This window comes from Emydura macquarii, unplaced genomic scaffold (genome assembly GCF_026122565.2).
Source record: "Emydura macquarii macquarii isolate MOO-44397 ecotype Brisbane River unplaced genomic scaffold, CSIRO-AGI_Emac_v2 contig_71, whole genome shotgun sequence".
Classification (NCBI taxonomy): Eukaryota; Metazoa; Chordata; order Testudines; family Chelidae; genus Emydura; species Emydura macquarii.
The window spans coordinates 12,790,193-12,807,893 of record NW_027130208.1 but is presented as its reverse complement, the minus strand read 5'-3'; the positions used below and the strand labels follow the sequence as shown (position 1 = coordinate 12,807,893).

General features: G+C 37.9%; 1 protein-coding gene across 1 annotated transcript in view; it reads right to left on the bottom strand.

The window, feature by feature from the left end:
- The window catches only part of CNTN4 (contactin 4), a 353,853-nt gene that overhangs the window by 131,921 nt on the left and 204,231 nt on the right, over positions 1-17,701 (bottom strand). Inside the window, exons 9-11 of the mRNA XM_067542713.1 lie at positions 12,644-12,780; positions 10,880-11,009; positions 3,396-3,546 (exon numbers count right to left, since the gene is read on the bottom strand). Coding sequence (XP_067398814.1) covers positions 3,396-3,546; positions 10,880-11,009; positions 12,644-12,780 — 418 coding nt within the window. The remainder of the gene's footprint in view (positions 1-3,395; positions 3,547-10,879; positions 11,010-12,643; positions 12,781-17,701) is intronic.

Sequence of the window (17,701 nt, the reverse complement as noted above, 5' to 3'; positions counted from 1 at the left end):
ACATACTGGAGGATCTGGGCTTTGCTAGAAGAATGCGAACTGGGCCAGTTCTGTTCCTGTAACTTACAGAGAAAGCCTATCTAACACAGCTTGAAGGGAAGCATAAGATTAGATAAAACTAAATAAAACAACAGCCTACATGCATAAGATCCATTTTTCTCTGACGCATTGTTGCAACTGCTAAATAGAGTTCTTTTTGTGAAGAAGGTTGTCGTTCAATATCATGGCCACAGGTTCCTGAAGGGAGGATCAAGCCGATGTCCAATATCTATTTGGACCTGCGGAGTGATAAGTGGTTGCTATGTATGGGGCAGTGAACTCAGGTCCTGGTCTAAAGGCTTGTCTACATGGCTAGTATATCAAAGTATGCTACAGAATGTTAGTGCATGAAGCAGGGTCCACATAGCCAATTAATGCACAGCAGGCTAGCACACTGTAGATTCACACCCTGGCTTGCCGCACACTAACTCACTGTGTAGACAAGCCCGAAGAGTGGGAGAACTGCAGATTTCCACCCCAAAGAAAGTAAATGCAAGAGACTTAAGAACTGAGCTAGGTGCCCTCAGAGACGAGGGGAACAGGGAAAGGTGGTGAGGATGGGGTGCAGGGCAAAGAAAAAAATCTCTCAACGTCTGAGGTATCTTTAAAAAGTTGGAGTTTGAATTCCATTCTAACAATAAACGAAATGTGGCGGGTGAGAAAGTTTCTAATATCGCCAAGCAGCCAGCAATCTCAGTTGTACCTACTTTTACATCTGGGCAGGCAGTCTATCATGTACTTGTAGTAGTAAATACAGGATGGGAAACTTAGAAGGAAAATTGTCTTAAAAAGGCATTAAGGCTGGGAGAAATAATTGGAAGAACTGTAATTCTATTTGGGTCCATAAGAAAGAATCTAGTGGTGTTTTGCGTCAGATCTTGCGTCCGTCATCATTTTCTTCTTAGTTATTTTTTTTTTCCACAATTGCATCTGGCTCTTGCCTGAGTCCCTCCAGTGAATATGGGTTAGTTACATGGAATAGATGTGATACTGTGATTTACTAAGGCTTTTATGAATGAGTAGTTAATATACCATAGTTAATCCATGTCTTGTTGAGCCATTCATTTGTTTCTTTTTTTCCTGCTAGAAGCCAAAATGATCCCCCCCCCTCCACACCTTCATGCATACATGAGCAATATTTTGGTAAAACACCCTTGCTTAAATTAAAATGGTATCTATTACCTACCAACTCCAAACATTTTGTATCAACTGTTCTGTATCCAAGCCTTTTCTTCTAGTAACCACAGGAGACAAAATATAGTTCATATTTTCATCTGGGAGGATAAGGTTTAAGTTCAAAGAATTGTGCGTCGTCAGCATTGTATCACAGTGCGCGTACATATTTAGATGAGAAATATATATTTGTATATATTGCCTTCTAGATAATAGTCCTCTGTCCAAAGAAACCAACCCTCAGTCTTCCCACCCCACAGATAAGATAAGAGTGTGGCTAGTGCAGAATGCAAGGAAAACTATGAGGTCACAATTCTGAGACGGTAAAAGCTTAATTGTTCAACGTTTTCCATTCTCTTTACAGTCTTTGTCCGAAAAACAAAATATCTCCGTTTTAAAACCCAATATATCGTGAATCCTCAACACGCTTTTATACTTGAATCTAGACTTGCCTACTATTCTGGTTGGTAGAGGTTGCTACACTTTATCCACAGGATAAGACCATAGGCGTGCGCACGGAGTGTGCTGGGTGTGCCCAAGCACACCCTAATGCAGGGGTGTCACACAGCAAGGTACAGAGAAGCGCCGCTGAAACGCGTGGATAAGCGCGATTTTTCAGCGGCGAACAAGAGGCGGCGGGAAATAATGAAGCGAAATTGACAAGCTGTTGCCAAAATGGAAGGATCAGGGCGATTTTTCGGGGGAGAGAAAGACGGGATGGGAAACTGAAATGCGAAACTGACAAGTTGCCGCAGAAATTGAAGGAGCTGGCAGATTTTGCCGTGGTGGCTGAAATTGACACCCCTGAAAATTCCCTGGGTGCACACCCTAATCTCTGGGTGCACACCCTAATGAAATATGCTGCGCACGCCTATGGATAAAACTGAACAAAACTCTGCACTGCTCATTCAGGCCCAACTTGCACTGACTTCAATGAGTTCAATGCTGGGTGTAGCCCACTTTAAAAAGGAAGTGGGGCAAAATGACTGACCAAATGAAAATAGCTTCTTGAGAGTTCAAAGCAACCAGTACCTACTACAATAGCTTAATAAATAAAGATCAGATATTGCAAGGCACTGAGCATCCTCATACTGCCATCATTTTTCAGCATCTGGCCATAAATGAGCCTATATTTTGACATACCATTCTAATGTTTGCCATGAGAATGCAGTTATTACAGGTAAGCAGTTCAGATCAAACAAAACATGAGACCAGTTTCTCTGGTGAACCAAGTCTGAACCAGCTTTGAAAAAGTTTGGTACATATTTTAAAAGTAGTATTTGAGCACTTCTTCATTTGCCGATTTTGTCCATGGCTGATTGAAAATTTCTTAAGATGAAGGATAAAATCATCTTTGTGGGCAGGTGAAAACCAGTAGTACCAGAAGTCTTGAATGTAAATAGGATATTTTCATTTAAAATATTTTAATAAATACATAGAACTAAATGTATTAATAGCAGTACAGGATTCTGCTCATTGATCTAGTGCCACAAAAACTGGCATATAACACTTTCACATAAACTCCTTGAGACAAATTTTCAAAGAATGGTTTCCAATTTTTTCCTTTGCAAAATTGCAAGCACAACTGTTGCACAAATGGGGTAGATAAAGCCATCGGATATCAAAATATACAATTCCAATACCTGACCACATGTGCAAAATGTGCTTGTGCAAATTTAGAGGTCATGTTAAGGCTGGTTGCAAATATCATCTTGGTATAAAATAATTGTGATTTGGCCATGCAGAAAGTGCTGTCTCCATGTCAGACATTACAATTGCCAAACTAGTTACTAACCCCAAATAATTGCTGTTTGCTAGGAGACTGAATAATTTACAAGGGGAGAGTAATTTGCAGAAGAGAGTTTCAGGGATAGAATTTCCTGGGAAATCTTTTTGGAGAACTATGGCTATTTGGAGCAATTGAAAGGCAAAATATTTTCCCTTTAGACTGTATCTTTAGTGGATAAACTTCTTGGCAGGGGTGTTTTAACACTATACAGTGACTGGGATGAACACAAGGAGAATAGAAATCTCACCCCCAAATACAACAGATTGAACACTAGCTGTTTTCATATTTATTTGCAAGTCATTTCCAGGAATTAATGACAATTTTAGCTTTCATTGCTGAAAGCCTTTGGGGTTGGAGCAAGCTAATAAAAGCAATGGTTATTTTAAGAGATTACCTCTCATTTTCTCTTAGGATCTCTTTTCCTTTCTTCCAAGTGTAAGTAGGTCTGGGGGAAGCTTTTGGCTTACATTCTATGATTACTTCACCGCCCGCTTTACCAAGAGTTAATCTTTTCAAGAGGGTTTTGGAAAAGTCTGGACCCACAGCTGAAAAAGAAAAGTTGAAGAAACTTAGAATTCACTCTGGAAAAAAACAATCATTTTTTTTTAAACTTTAAATTCTGTAATATCCTCTCACCAATTCATATTTGTAACTTCTGTAATTATCAACATCAGGAGCTACACATGCATACTGATTAGGAAAAGTGATAACTTAAGCTTTCAAGCACGGAAGTATTCGGAAAGATATATAATAATAGCAAAACTTATTGGTAATGAAACCTAGAGATCATGGACCAAATATTCAGCTGGTATAAATCAGTGTAGCCCTATTGAAGTCAATGGAACCTTGTTGATTTATGCCAGCTATTGATAGTGCAATTTGGAGAAGCTCACATCAGAAATACTTATATGTGCAGGGGGTGGCATGCTTCCAAGTTCATAATATAACAATGTGTGGTGATGATGAAAATATGCTAAGATGCCTAACAATACACAGGAGATTACAGATCTTTTCCCAAGTATTACATGTGTGTAACACAACAGTATTCAGGGAGGTGACTCTTGCCCTAATCATGAAATGGAACACATACTATAAGACATTAAATGCTGTGATTTGAAGAGGTTGAGTGACTCAGGGAATTTAGTGGGACATTTATGTTTGGTTCTCACCTTTTTTTTTAAAAAAAAACCCATACATTTTCTTATTCTAACATTTTTTATTGTAGGTACAGTGATCACCATTAAAATGTCAGCCTTTGCAAACAATTACTCCAGAGTGGTTTCTGAGATAGCACCATTTACCTTATACTTATAATGCAGAATAAAAAAATTTTGTTGGAGTTGTTGGCAAATGTTGACTTGCTAATGGTATCTACAATTTAAAGAGTCAGAAAAAGTAATATTTATCTTCCAATAAGCTGCATAGTTTTGAATAGGTACATGAACTGATTCTCCTGTCACACTAGTATAAATAGCTAAAAGTGCAATGAAGTCAGTGGAATTGCATTTGTATAAAACCAATATTAGATCAAAATAAGTATGTAAATATGTTCATTGTGTTCAGAACCTAACTTAACACACACATAGTGACAGTTAAAGGATTTGATAAATATTTTTCAGCTAACCAAATATATCTTTACTCTACCTGGCCCAAAATCAAAATGAAACTTTTGGATTGGGTTTGGTGCTTCCCCGCACCCTACCTCAGATCTGTAAGTCTTCCAGGATTTTAGGAAAAAAAGACTTGTTACACAGTAATATTTACTTCAGGCCTCCTTAAATACATCTCCACATTTTACAGAGGCACCTATCTGCATGAACTTGCATGGGCAGGTGCAAATAGAAGTGCCTTGGAAATTTTGAAAATGCAAGGAAGCATGCTTAAAGTTTGATCCATTTCAGTAGACATTCAAGTTTTATTTAAAAATATGTTTTATATTCAAACCACAGGAGTGGAAAAAGAAAAACAAATAAAACACACGTTTTCTATTCACAAACCCACAGACCTCCTGGAACAAAGATCTGTTCTTTCCATCTTCACTGGATAGTCTGCTAGCTGTGGCTAATCATGGAAGGGTTGTGCAGTATAATGGAAAGTACTAGGACTGAACACAGAGGGCCAAGCTCAGCTTGTGACTTGAGTTATCTTTAAGCATACAATAGATTTTGCCTGCTAAAATGCTTCAACAACTTCCAAAATTAAACCGAATTATTGAGTACACACTGTATTTACTATAATTTACATGTATGCACAAATCCAAGTTTAAAAAATAGTGAGCCCTAAACATGTGACACCTATAAAATAGGACAAATTAGCAAAGACCTCATCTCCCCCTACAACCAATACCATACTAAATATGCTCTTTTTGTAACTGCAAAAAAGTTACCTTTACATTGGACATGTCAGTATTAGCTAAGAACAATGCAATATACTAATTCAATATGATTATTTTACTTGTGTAGTAATCACAGCAGAGCTCATCCCACAGTACATTTCATACAGCTGTACTTAACGTTTCGGCACCATGTCTGGTTTTTAAGAGTTATGAGATACTCATTTTGCATTCTATTTTCAAATCTATTGCTATTGCTCAAATGCACAGTTGCTCTCACAACTCCCATCTAGGATGGAGGATTTTTTGTTTGTTTGTTTGTTCTGGCAAATAATTCCTGCTTGATAATATATCGAACCTAGTTACCAAAATGCTTTGTGGCAAAAATCAACGACTTTTTCATTTTACGGCATATAATTTTAAAAGTGAGCCCAAAGATTTGTCTTGATCTGCAATTTTGTGTCACTCTGCTACTTCAGGAGAGTTTTGATTCACTGTCTGTAGATCAAGTATCTGTTACACATAATGATCTAAACTCTTGGGCAGAGTTTGGGGAGAGGCAGGGCGGGTGCTGCCCCCGCAAACTGCAAGCCTCAAGCAGGCATGGAATTTGCCCCCCTACACTTGGCCCCGCTGGCCTGACTGGAGCTGCCTCCCAAAATATAGAAGTCTGCTCCTGAAGCAGCAGTGTGACACAAAACTGGAGTGTAGAACCCATGAGAAATTCAGTTTTCTTGAAGTGTCTAGTCTGCCACTCCATTTTCTGCCATCCTCACTGCCTCTCAACTCAAAAAGAATATAGTGTAAGGAATAACTGCATGCTTAAATAGGGGATGGACTGATGACCTAAGAGAACTCTTCTATCTTCAGTTTCTATGAAACTGTGAGTCCACCAGCTTCTGAGCTGTCTTGCCTTTTATGTGTAATCATTGATGGATGGTTTCATTTTAGCATAGAGGAAAGTAAGTACCTTATCAGAGATTATAAAAGCACCTGAAAAACAACACTGGAGCCAAAGAACATTTCAAAATAAGAGACTCACATTGAGGGCCATTATATACAAAAGAACATCAGAGTTACGAGTACATAGGGAATGGGGATTGTTCATAACTCTGAAATGTTCATAACTCTGAACAAAATGTTATCGTTGTTCTTTTAAAAGTTTACAACTGAACATTGACTTCATACTGTTTTGAAACTTCACTATGCAGAAGAAAAATGCTGCTTTTATCCATCTGAATATAAATGAAACAAGCACAGAAAGTTTCCTTACCTTGTCAAATCTTTTTTTAAACTTTCTCTCTCTCTCTTTTTTTTTTTAGTAGTTTACATTTAACACTGTACTATACTGTATTGGCTTTTTTGTTTTTGCTGCTGCCTGATTGTGTACTTCTGGTTCCAAATGAGGTGTGTGGTTGACGGGTCAGTTCATAACTCTGGTGTTCGTAACTCTGAGGTTCTACTGTATCAATATACTATATATATTAGAGTTGATCACATTGCTCTTTGACAGCAATATTAATTACCACTTTTTAAAAAAAATGTACCATTTTTTTCTATTGAAAAATAATTTGGAAATCAATCCTTGAATAGATCAGCCTAAATATTTGTGAACAGATAATATAATCTCTAGAACACACAGAAAATTGAACTCTGGTCTTGGATTTACAAATATATTTATAAAGCGGGTTTTCAGTATTCTACCAGTTCTTCTTTCTAAAGCATTTATCTGGAACAAAGAACTAGTTTAAATATAGAAAAAGGATCTGTTCCTAACAGCACAAAGTCATTGCAATCTTAATGTGAACAAAGCAATAGACTGCAGACTAGGAAAGACAATTTTGAAGTTGGTAAATTGAAACTATGCAAATTGGGAGGGGGGGATCATTGAAATTCAGTGCCAAAGGTAAATGTTTTGACACTGTTTTGTAAATGTAATTGTTTTGTAAATGTTTTGACGCTGTTTTGAAAATGACATTTTTATTAAAACTTTAAAACTGCAAAAATTGATAGTTTTGTGGTTAAGGCGTTGGATTAGTATTTAGAAAGTCTGGGTTCAGTTCCCAGCTGTGCCAAACTCCATGTGACAGGTCACTTCATTGCTTTGCGCCTCAGTTCCCCATTTATAAATTGGAAATAATAATTATTCTTTTCTTCCACTCTTGTCTGTGTAAGCAACTTAGATTGAAAACTCTTCAGGGCAATGACTGTGTGTTACTGTGTGTTTACATTGCCTAGCACAATGGGATCCTAGTCTTAGTCAGGTAGGCAATATTGTAAGCAACAACAACAGATAACCAGTCTGAGAGAATCTCTCCGTATATTGTCTTCATTTTATTTTGCTGTTGGGCTCACTTGGTATTAATGATGTTTAATCATTACAAGTCCTTAACATCAAAACCCTTTAAAACAACTGATTTTAAAGTTAGCAAGAGTTCTTTAAAAAGTTAAGATAGCTGAATGGGAGCTGCTGAGAGCTGAGATCCTTTGGAAACCTGGCTATTTACTTCAGTATTTGGTATTATTCAGTATTATTATTCAGTAATTCAAATTGGGAGTTGAGCTGATCTGAAAATCTGGGTATGGAGCCCTTCTGAAATTCTGAGCAAAATACACCCCCAACTCACATAATACAAAATAAAAAAATGACTTTAACACCCAAATCCAGTGACCACTCTTAAAAATTGGCCAGTTTCATCATAAATTACTAAGGGTCAAATTTTAAAGGCATTTGGGTGCCTAAATACCTTTAAAAACCTGGCCCTAAATAACATAGTCCAACATTTTAGGTATTCCCTATAAGATACATATGGAGACATTTATGTAACATTGAAAATATAGAATTAACCATAAATTTCTCTCTATGGCAAGGTTTTAAGTCGAAGTACTCTAAGATCTTTGCTACTTATGTTGGAGCATCTCTCTCCGACTTGTTCTACATTTGAGCCCAGTGAAGGTAGAAAACACTGTATTTAAAGACTCCTAGGTCTTCTTGCTTCCCTATTAAACTTTTGCACAGGCCATGATGAAATGGGGTATAATGCAGAGTAGAGATGCTATCAGACAGGCAGAGTATCGCACTAGCACAGGGATTTATTGAAGAGGCAGAAAGAATGGAGAAACAAGATTTTGTTTGCTGTTTTAAGAGATGCTGACCTTACAGAGTTGGGTTTTCTTAGAGGCAAAGTATCAGGGTAAACTCCATCTAAAGGGGGCTGTTGCCCTTCCCGGTTTCCTGTCTGAATATAGGAAGCCATTGCATGACATCTTTCCTTTCTGTGTTCCCTGGGGGCTATTATCGGAATCACCCACTAACTCCACATTTTAAATATACTGGCCTAGAGACTCAGCTTCAGCCAAACACTGGAGAAGTAAAAGTGACTTTCAGCCATGTTTTTGTACTCCTGACCTTAGGGCTCCAGTGAACTGGTCCAGTCCCCAGGAATGAGAGAGAGCAGTCTCAGGGCTACTCTTAATGATGTCAGCTGCCAACTGCTCCAAGAGGCCAATCTAGCATCCAGGGATTGCAGGGCACAGGTAAGCCCTGGACATGCCCCCTATACCAATTGCAGCCTGAATACAGAGGAGAATCTGGGTCTTTATCTCATGCTAGTCTCTGCCTACCTTACAAGGCTCATATGTAGAACAGTTCTGAATAGACTGCAAAAGCATCAGTGGGTTTATTTGGATTTCTTTGATGCAATAGGCAACATGCCCAATAAATCTTATCACTGTGAAGTTTAATTTGTTGAACCTGATTGTACTTTCCTCAAGCAACGACAGTGACAGTCTTCCAGATGAAAATGTTTTTTTTTTTTTCTATGTAGGCATCTCTCACTGTTGATAAAAGGACGACCTACATTGAAATGTTATGCACAAAATACACCTTATGCATTGTTTTTAAGGACAAAACAAATAAAACAATGGTATTGAGCATTCTCTTTGAAAACTCCTAATACTGTGTTATGTAATCAGAGACTCAATTTTCCCCATTCGAAATTTTGCATGTAATCTGACCTCTTTATTGGTTCCCTGTTTTCTCTGTGATGAAAAGGACTTACATTGCTGAGAAAGTGAGCAAATTAGCTACTCACAAGCGGAAAAAAGAAGGAAGGACAATGTTCTAATGCAGTGCAGCTTTCTAATGCAGCGCAGACATGAGTTTTATCCCTGACTCTGACACACACATCTCCTGGAAGTCACGTTAGGTGTGATTCTGATCTCACACCAGTTTTATGCTGCCAATGAATCTATGGAGCTACTCCTGAATCTCACCAGAATAAGTGAGAGGAGAATCAGGTCCTTAACCTCTCTGTGCTCCAGCTTCCCACTCTGCAGATAAGATAAGGAGATAAGATTTCTACCTCAAAGGGATGGTCTGAGGCTCAGTTCATGGATCCTTGTAAAACTGGCTGGTCAGCTCCTCATTATCTGAAATTCTTTTTATCTGAAGGTATGGCGGCTTAGCCAAATCCCTTGGTTAAAGGGCATTGTATGATATATAACAGCAAGGAACAGCCCTTCTCTCCATTCTGGACTTGCTCAATTACTATACAAATTGACCCTGATTTTCCTCTTGCTTATACCATTTTTACCCAGGTGTAACTCCATTGACTTCCGGGGAGTTACTCTTAATGTACTCCAGTGCAACAGGGGCAATATACCAGGCCCAATGTGTTTACTTGCTGAATGGGCCTCAGAGTGCATAACACTTTTAAAATTCCCAAAGTTGATTGACAATCACCTGAGTAACTGCTCAGCACATACTCATAGTAGATTGTTGCAAAAGAAAAATGCATACAGTGGAACCCTCTGGTAGTGTAGTCATAGAATAATTTCACTGTAAGCAGATGTATGGGAAGAACAGCAATTTGACTATTGCACTATATTGACACAATGTATAGGTGTCATTATGCCTCACTGATATGGATATATAACATGGGCATGGCCCACTGAAGTCTGTCTCTGTTTTAGGATTTTATACTGCTTTCCATGTAAAATCAGTAGCAATAATGAAATCCATTCTGGATGTTAGGGAGTCTCCGGCACTTCCCTTTTTGTGGTGTCAAAACTCTGCTTAAGGTAGATGCCTTTTAGGGATTTAGGGGTTGAAGAGGGTGTCAGTGTTGTGAATGTCATTCTTAGGGTGGAAAGGCTATTCAAAGAGGAAAGTTTTGCAGTGTTTCCTAAAGAGAGACAGATTCAATAGACAGACTTATTGAGTTCAACATGTTTTGGATAAGATCCCAACTGCACTATCACTGGTTTCCACTGTCTTATTAAAAGGCTGATATAGGGTCTTTCAAACACCAAGAGGTGTGCGGTACGCCAGCAACTTTCCATGCTCAGGTACCTGTATTAACAACAAGATGGTGTGATGTGGGAAATTCTTTGTTCCGTGTATCTCCACCTGTCTCAATAATTTTTATTATACTTGTTTCCTTGATGTCATAGGTATACTGATGTGTTCTTGGCAGAGGCATTTAAATATAGCAAAACTGGTTTTGATTACAAGAGAATTTTGGATTTTAGGAAAACAAACTCACCAATTACACTCAACTCCGCACTGGTGAAAATGACTCCGTGTCTGTTCTCTGCTACACACTGATACATGCCTGCATCTGACAGATTCACATTTGTTATTGTAAGTGCTCCATGTTCTATCTGAATTCTGTCCTGTAGAACAGAAAAATAAATAAGGAAACCCCACGTTAGAATTTATACATTACAGCAGCTGTGTCATATATTATATCATGGGGGACAAGAAAAAAATAGTAGTATGAACAGTTTACATGCTACAATCTATTTGTCTGTCAACTAAATTTATATCAGGTTAGACGTTAAATGGAAAAACCAATACCGTAGTTGGTAAATGCAATTTAAATTGGAGGACTCTCCTTTGAGTTCTCATTGATTTAATACCTAAACCATTCAGATTAATATCCCCTTCAAAGAGAGAAACTTGAATCTAAAAATGCTCTTGTTTTTAGGTAGTGTATCATGGTCAAATACATTCTTGAGAGCATTTAAAACAGTGGAGTTATTAGCCTGCACCTCTATGAAGGTTAATAGGAATAATAATCATCTGAGGTGGTGCAGAGAGAAACATTTAAAATCAGTTGCAGTTTACCGGAAAAAGAATGTAGATGTTAATAATTTAATGATCCTTTACTTTATTTCTGCCACTAACGTGATTTAAGAACAAGACCATCTGCTAGTGACCAGCATGAAGCAAATAAAATTAGCATGTGGAACAAAAGACCATAGTATCATTTGTCAGCCTAAGGATATGGAACTCACGTTATCAATTTTAATAAGTACAGCAAAATGTTCCCTCCCCCCTGGGAGTTCTACGATTTTTAAAAATAAGTAATATAAAGAGCTATTGGCTTTCTACTTGGCTGCAGGGTGTCAATTTAATGTTAGTGCAATCTTTATTAGGACTTGATCAAATCTAGGCAGCCATGTACTTTCACATTAAGTGGAGGGAGAAAAATGTAGGCTACCCTGATAACCCTTTAGTAATTTGTTTTAGTTTTGCTGTATAATTGATACAATCATGGGACTCCAAGTTGCCCTCTACTGACAGAAGGAGTGGGGGATGGATGGCAGAGTGAATTTTAACCCCCACTTCTATGGGCTGCTAATCTGTAGGCAGTTCTTCATGGCATTGCTAGTGGAAGGCTAATCTTTGGTTGCCTATACAGGAACAAATCTGAACAAGAGGAATTAAATTATTGTTAGAGACTGGAGGAAATGCCAAAGTTTCTTTGACATTTGAAGTTCATCTGAAAATTACCAAATGAAAAATTTAATCTAGGGCAATCATTCTATGTCCTAAAATCTCAGGGTACCACCCAACCATTCACCTGATTTTACTGAGGCCTCTGGGCCATTAGATTAGTATTGTGAATTACTCATTTCACAGAGCTATAGATGTCAAAGTATAACTGTCTTATGTACCCCTGTTTGCCCTAATCTAACCTGTTCTCAATCCTTCCCCATCATCCTACAGAAAGTAAGAGACTATTCTTCTTCATTAGAGGAACTCAGTGTCATACAATGGCTTTCACTCAAGAGGGTAGGAAATCTGCCTTAGGATAGCTGGAATATTAAGGCTCCATCACTGCACTTCTATCACTGCATATCTGAAGTGCACCGCATATCTCCATCACTGCACTTCTATTTCAAAGGCAATGAATGATGCAGACAAGAAAATGTTGCCAAATCAGCAGAATCCTCATAGAACAATCTGCAAGCGGCCACCTCACCCAAAGAACAAAGGCACTAGATTTCAACACTGTTCTTACCTGAGGCATCAGTGGTTCACCATCCTTTAGCCAACTGTATGAAGGCTTTGGTCTCCCATTTGCTTTACACTCCCAAAAGATGTTTTCCTCTATAGCTAAGTGAGCATCACTTATTTTCTGAATCCAGTTGGGTGGTGCTGCAATGCAGAAAGTAATAAATAAAGCCTCATGTTTGTAAACAAGAACCTATTGTTTAGATGTCAGCAAACCCCCAAATATCTTACCTCAAAGAATCACATATTTCATACAATTAGATTTGCTTTCGTTTTTTTTTTTTTTCCCCCTACGAGTCCAATTCTGCTCCTTTTGAAGTGAATGGGAAAAGGATCAGGACCTAGTTTCCCAACTTTTATTTTTAATGTAAGTATTTAATAAAAAATTGCATCTTCAGAAAGGAAGTACTTCAGTATATGAGTAGTGCCACTAAACTAAATGGGACTGCTGGCATGCTTGAGGTTAGTGCTTTCCTGAATAGGGATGTTTTCATGAAGTGGGACCGAAGTGGCTTGCTGGATCGGGACTCTAGATCAAAACCCTTTGAACTCTGGGAGTGTTAGGATCCAGATTCAAACACTGTACTCAGTCATGTCTTCATAATGGGCCTACATTCAAATTTTGGATAGTTTGAATTCAAATCTAATTTCATATTTTAACACCAAATTTTGGCCCCTCCCTAATTTAGGGACAGATCTTGCAAAACCTGGGCTATTCATGTGAATAAAGGGTAAATGTGTAGGAAAAGGCATCTCATGACAATAAAGGTACACAGAATTGGGACCTTAATACAGTAGCTTTTAAAGTACTGATTTCAGCTATTTAATCTTCTATATAGATCACTGTGAAATAGATCACTATAAACCTTCTTCTAGTTTTGTGTCAGGTAGTTTTCATACCTTGAGATTATCCATACTCAAAACTGAGAGCAAATTTCTGCTGTAACTCTTAAGTTTTGCTACCTTGAAAAACCACCGTTTCTATGTTACCCCCACAAAACCACAAGGGCACAGGTTTGTCTTTAGTTCACTGCACAAAACCCCTAGGAACCTTTCAAAAAACTCCGTTTGAATTTCAGGACTGTACTAAAATCAGGTGCGTTTCAGGTTTCTTAAAGGTAGATTTGCCCTACTTTACAATAACAAACACAACCTGAAAGAATTAAAAAAAAAAAAAACTATTACCAGCAGAGGTCTCCAAGAACCTGGATAATACTTTTTGATACTTTGTCTTTATAACCATTTAAAAGAATTAAGATTTCTCAAGCAAATAACAGCTTTATAAATCCCTTTTAGACTGAGACGAAGTGAAAGGTTTGAAAGAATAAATAAAAAAACAAACTTGATAACAAACACCAAATGTTAAGTTGAATGGAAAGTTGACATCACTACACTTTAAAAGCTGCTATGTCCATCATTATACGTTCCTGCTGATAGACCTAAGAAACCTCAAAGAGCTGGGGTACCTTCTTAATGTTCTGTCTGGGGAATTAGTCTCAACTGATGTTGCTGTTCATGACAGATATGCACTTAATTCCACGTGCCATATTAAATATTTCCTTTCCCAATGTGTCAATAAACAACAAACCAAAGGAAAAAAAGACATAGAAAATTTGCACATAATCTTAAATACACCACAGAAATAGTTAATGGGACTTAGAAAAGCAGAAAGGCAAACTTAATATGGTGAAACAATGTGAATGTAGAACTTAAACAGTACCACAATCAAAAATTGACAGGTTGACAAGACTTACCCCTTCCCAACTTTCCTACTGTAATAATTTAGGTTTGTTCATTACATGCAACCCAAGAAATATAAAGAGGGAAGGCCATGAAACATAGCAAGATGGTGGCAACTGTCTAGCACTGTACTGAATAGGACATGAAGTCATGAGTTCCAGCACACATTTCTTCACTCAATGCAACAGGTTCCAAGATTCAATGCTATTTGCAAGTTACAGCTGAGTATACAATTTGTCTATATGGCTACTATTACTATTAGCATCTAACTCATAACTTTGAAGAAAGTTTTAGGATACCCTTGGTTATGAAAGGTGTGCTATAAAACCTCCTTTTTGTTTTGTTCATTTCCTAATTTCCTACATAAACAAGATGCTCCTTTAAAAAAAAATAGACAAAATAATCAAAAGTAGCTCACACATAAAGAAAATCTACATGATTTGTACAGTGTGCCCTGTGGCATTATTACATTGGAAAGACACATATAAATGCCTCAGGTGAAATAAGAACTCATATTCTATAATAGGTGAGATTCTTTCTTTTTCCTTTCGTGGCTATCAATCTTACACTCCTTGAATAAGCAAAGATTTCACTCACGCAAATGGCAGATTTTTGCCTGTCCAACCCTGGACCGAAGGTCTGAGTCAGTGTTTAACTGGAAGGAGCAATCAGATCCCTTCCATTCTTTATTTTGTTCGGGTTACAAAATCTTAAATCCTAATGGAAGTAGTTCCATTGAGACTCAAACTTCTGATGCTGGAAATGTTGCAAGCAGCTGCAGAAGCTATTCATTTCAATCTTTTGTGCAACACCTGTGAGCCACAGACTTGAACCGTACCATCAGTGTTCATCCATTCTAGTTATGTGAACTGGTTAAGCTTTTTATCCTAAAGCTATTTAGGATGCAGCCGGATATAGTGAAAGCTTAGTAGGTCAACAATAAATCTCAGTGACAACAGCGGCGCCCATTGTTTCACAGTAATGTAGTTCTTGGCTGCTCTTTGGGAGATATTCCTAATTAGGTCAAACTTTCCATTGAACAGCTTGTTCTAGAGAATATAAGACATTCTCCTAACTTAGTCTTAAGTAATACACCAGGGCTGGTTCATGAAGTAAGTGTGTTTGAGCCACCAACACCAGCTGCCATAATACAATGAAATGTTGACATCCTCCCATTGGATATCACAAAAGAAGCAGTAATCTGACACAAAACTTCAAGCAGGTTAATTTAAAAGCAATAGAATACGTGTGTTAGGCAAGGTATGCACTACAAACTTTTGACATCATAGCTATGTGGGTCATGGGTGTGATTTGCGACTGACGTGCTGTGCTGGCAACAGCTGCTAATTTAAAGGCAGCTATATTGGAGAAGCTGCTCCTTTGTCGGTAGAGGGTCTTCCAGCCCCCCCTCCCTCCCCCCCCCTGAAACCTCCTGAAGGGAAAAGTTAGGTCATTACTAATCATGAAAGCTAATTTAAGAATAATATATTAATGTCACAAGAAATTGGCATATGCCATATCTATGAGAGAGAGAAAAAAAGGCAAGAAAAAAAAATACAAACACTGTGAATGGATAAGAGTATTCTTTAAAGAAAAGAAAGCCATCCCAAGTGATGGGATCAGGGCCTGGAACTCAATCATAGAATCATAGAGTTGGAAGGGACCTCAGGAGGTCATCTAGTCCAACCCTCTGCTCAAAGCAGGACTAACCTCAGCTAAATAAGTCTTCGGTAGGTACAATGTAAAGTGGAGATTAAGGCCACATTTTCAAAACCCTGCTTAATTTTTACCACATGTATAGGTTTACAGGTGTATTTTAGGATATTTAGAAAGCTAAGTGACTAACTATACCCGTATAAGTGCAGATATAGTCTGGCACTTATAGGTCTAAATAGCCTAAGCTGTGCTTGTAATTATTTGCACAGAAAAATTGCAAGCACAAAAAAGAAGACCCAGATAAAGCTGGGCCAGAAATCCCGCACTAAAAGGGTTAAAAGGACATTTGAAGATGAAATAGACAAAACTAGCAGAGATGTGTCTGAAGCAAAAGAGCAACTAATACACAGACGGTTAGATTCTCAATTGGTGTATGTTGACTTCAGTGGAGCTAAGCCAATTTATAGCAGCTGAGGACCTGGCCCAGGCTGTGTAATTCATCATTAAGAGTAGATACTCTACTGAAGGGCTGGAAGACTGCCTATTGTATCCATCCTTTATAAAGATGCCGAAAGTGAACCTCGGAATCAGACCAGAGTGCTAACCAAAACAGTTAAACAAAATAATGAAAAATAAAGCATTTTTTTTGTTTTGTTTTGAAGCGTTTACACCATGGATATCGTTTGCCCCATATTAGGGACAATGAAGCATACATGTTATATTGGGACAAAGAAGAATATAATCTCACTAATTCATACATCCCTAATCTGTTAGAATTCTTAGTGCCCTTGTGGAGGTGGGGGACAAGCTGTTTCCTTTTCTCTACCCACAATAAAAAATAAATTATAATCCATATATCTAACAAAGCTGTGCAACTTCAGCAGGTTCATTTGCTTGAACGTTGTATCCTCATCACCTACCCTTCATCTATTTGTGTCTGGAGAAAGAAAATTAGCCAGGGATGGTCTCTTCTTTATTTGCAGCACAAGGGGGCCTTAGTCCTGACCGGGGACTTTGGTCAATATCATACTATTGCAGAAGTAGCAGAAGAAGAACTTGAAGGAGTTAACAAAACAGCAGTTAAAAACAACTGTTTAAATTGATCCTTCCAATGTGCCTTACACTATATTTATGTTGAATTTTGTGTGACATCATGTTGCCCAGTTATACCTTCCCATTTCCTGTTTTATACAACATTTGGCACAATTACATATTTTCTTTTTTGCCTTTATGTAATGGAACTAATAATATGTGTTATAGATTCAGCATATATTTATAAAGGGAAGCAGAATGCCCCGTTGCTTGAAGTTTTTGCTCTTCACTCAGTGATGCACCAGACTGCAGATACTGCAAGAGACGGAGGGAAGCTGGCAGGTCTTATGATCATCATTCAAACTCTTATTTTTAACTAATAAACTATGCTAAGGATCATATTGATTTTCTTGTACTTTAGCTGAACAATATTTTATTTCACCCCAAGTCTTTTTGGAATTTAAAAAAAATAGCCTATGATTTCAAGCTCCAATCCTACAAAGAATTACTGCACCTGGTTCTCAGTTACACCAAAGCCCTTCTGCACCTCTCCGGCAGTGTAAAAGGGACCTAGAAGCAGGTGTAATATAATTTACAATTAAGGCTGCTTTACACTGCCAGAATGGTATAAAGTGGC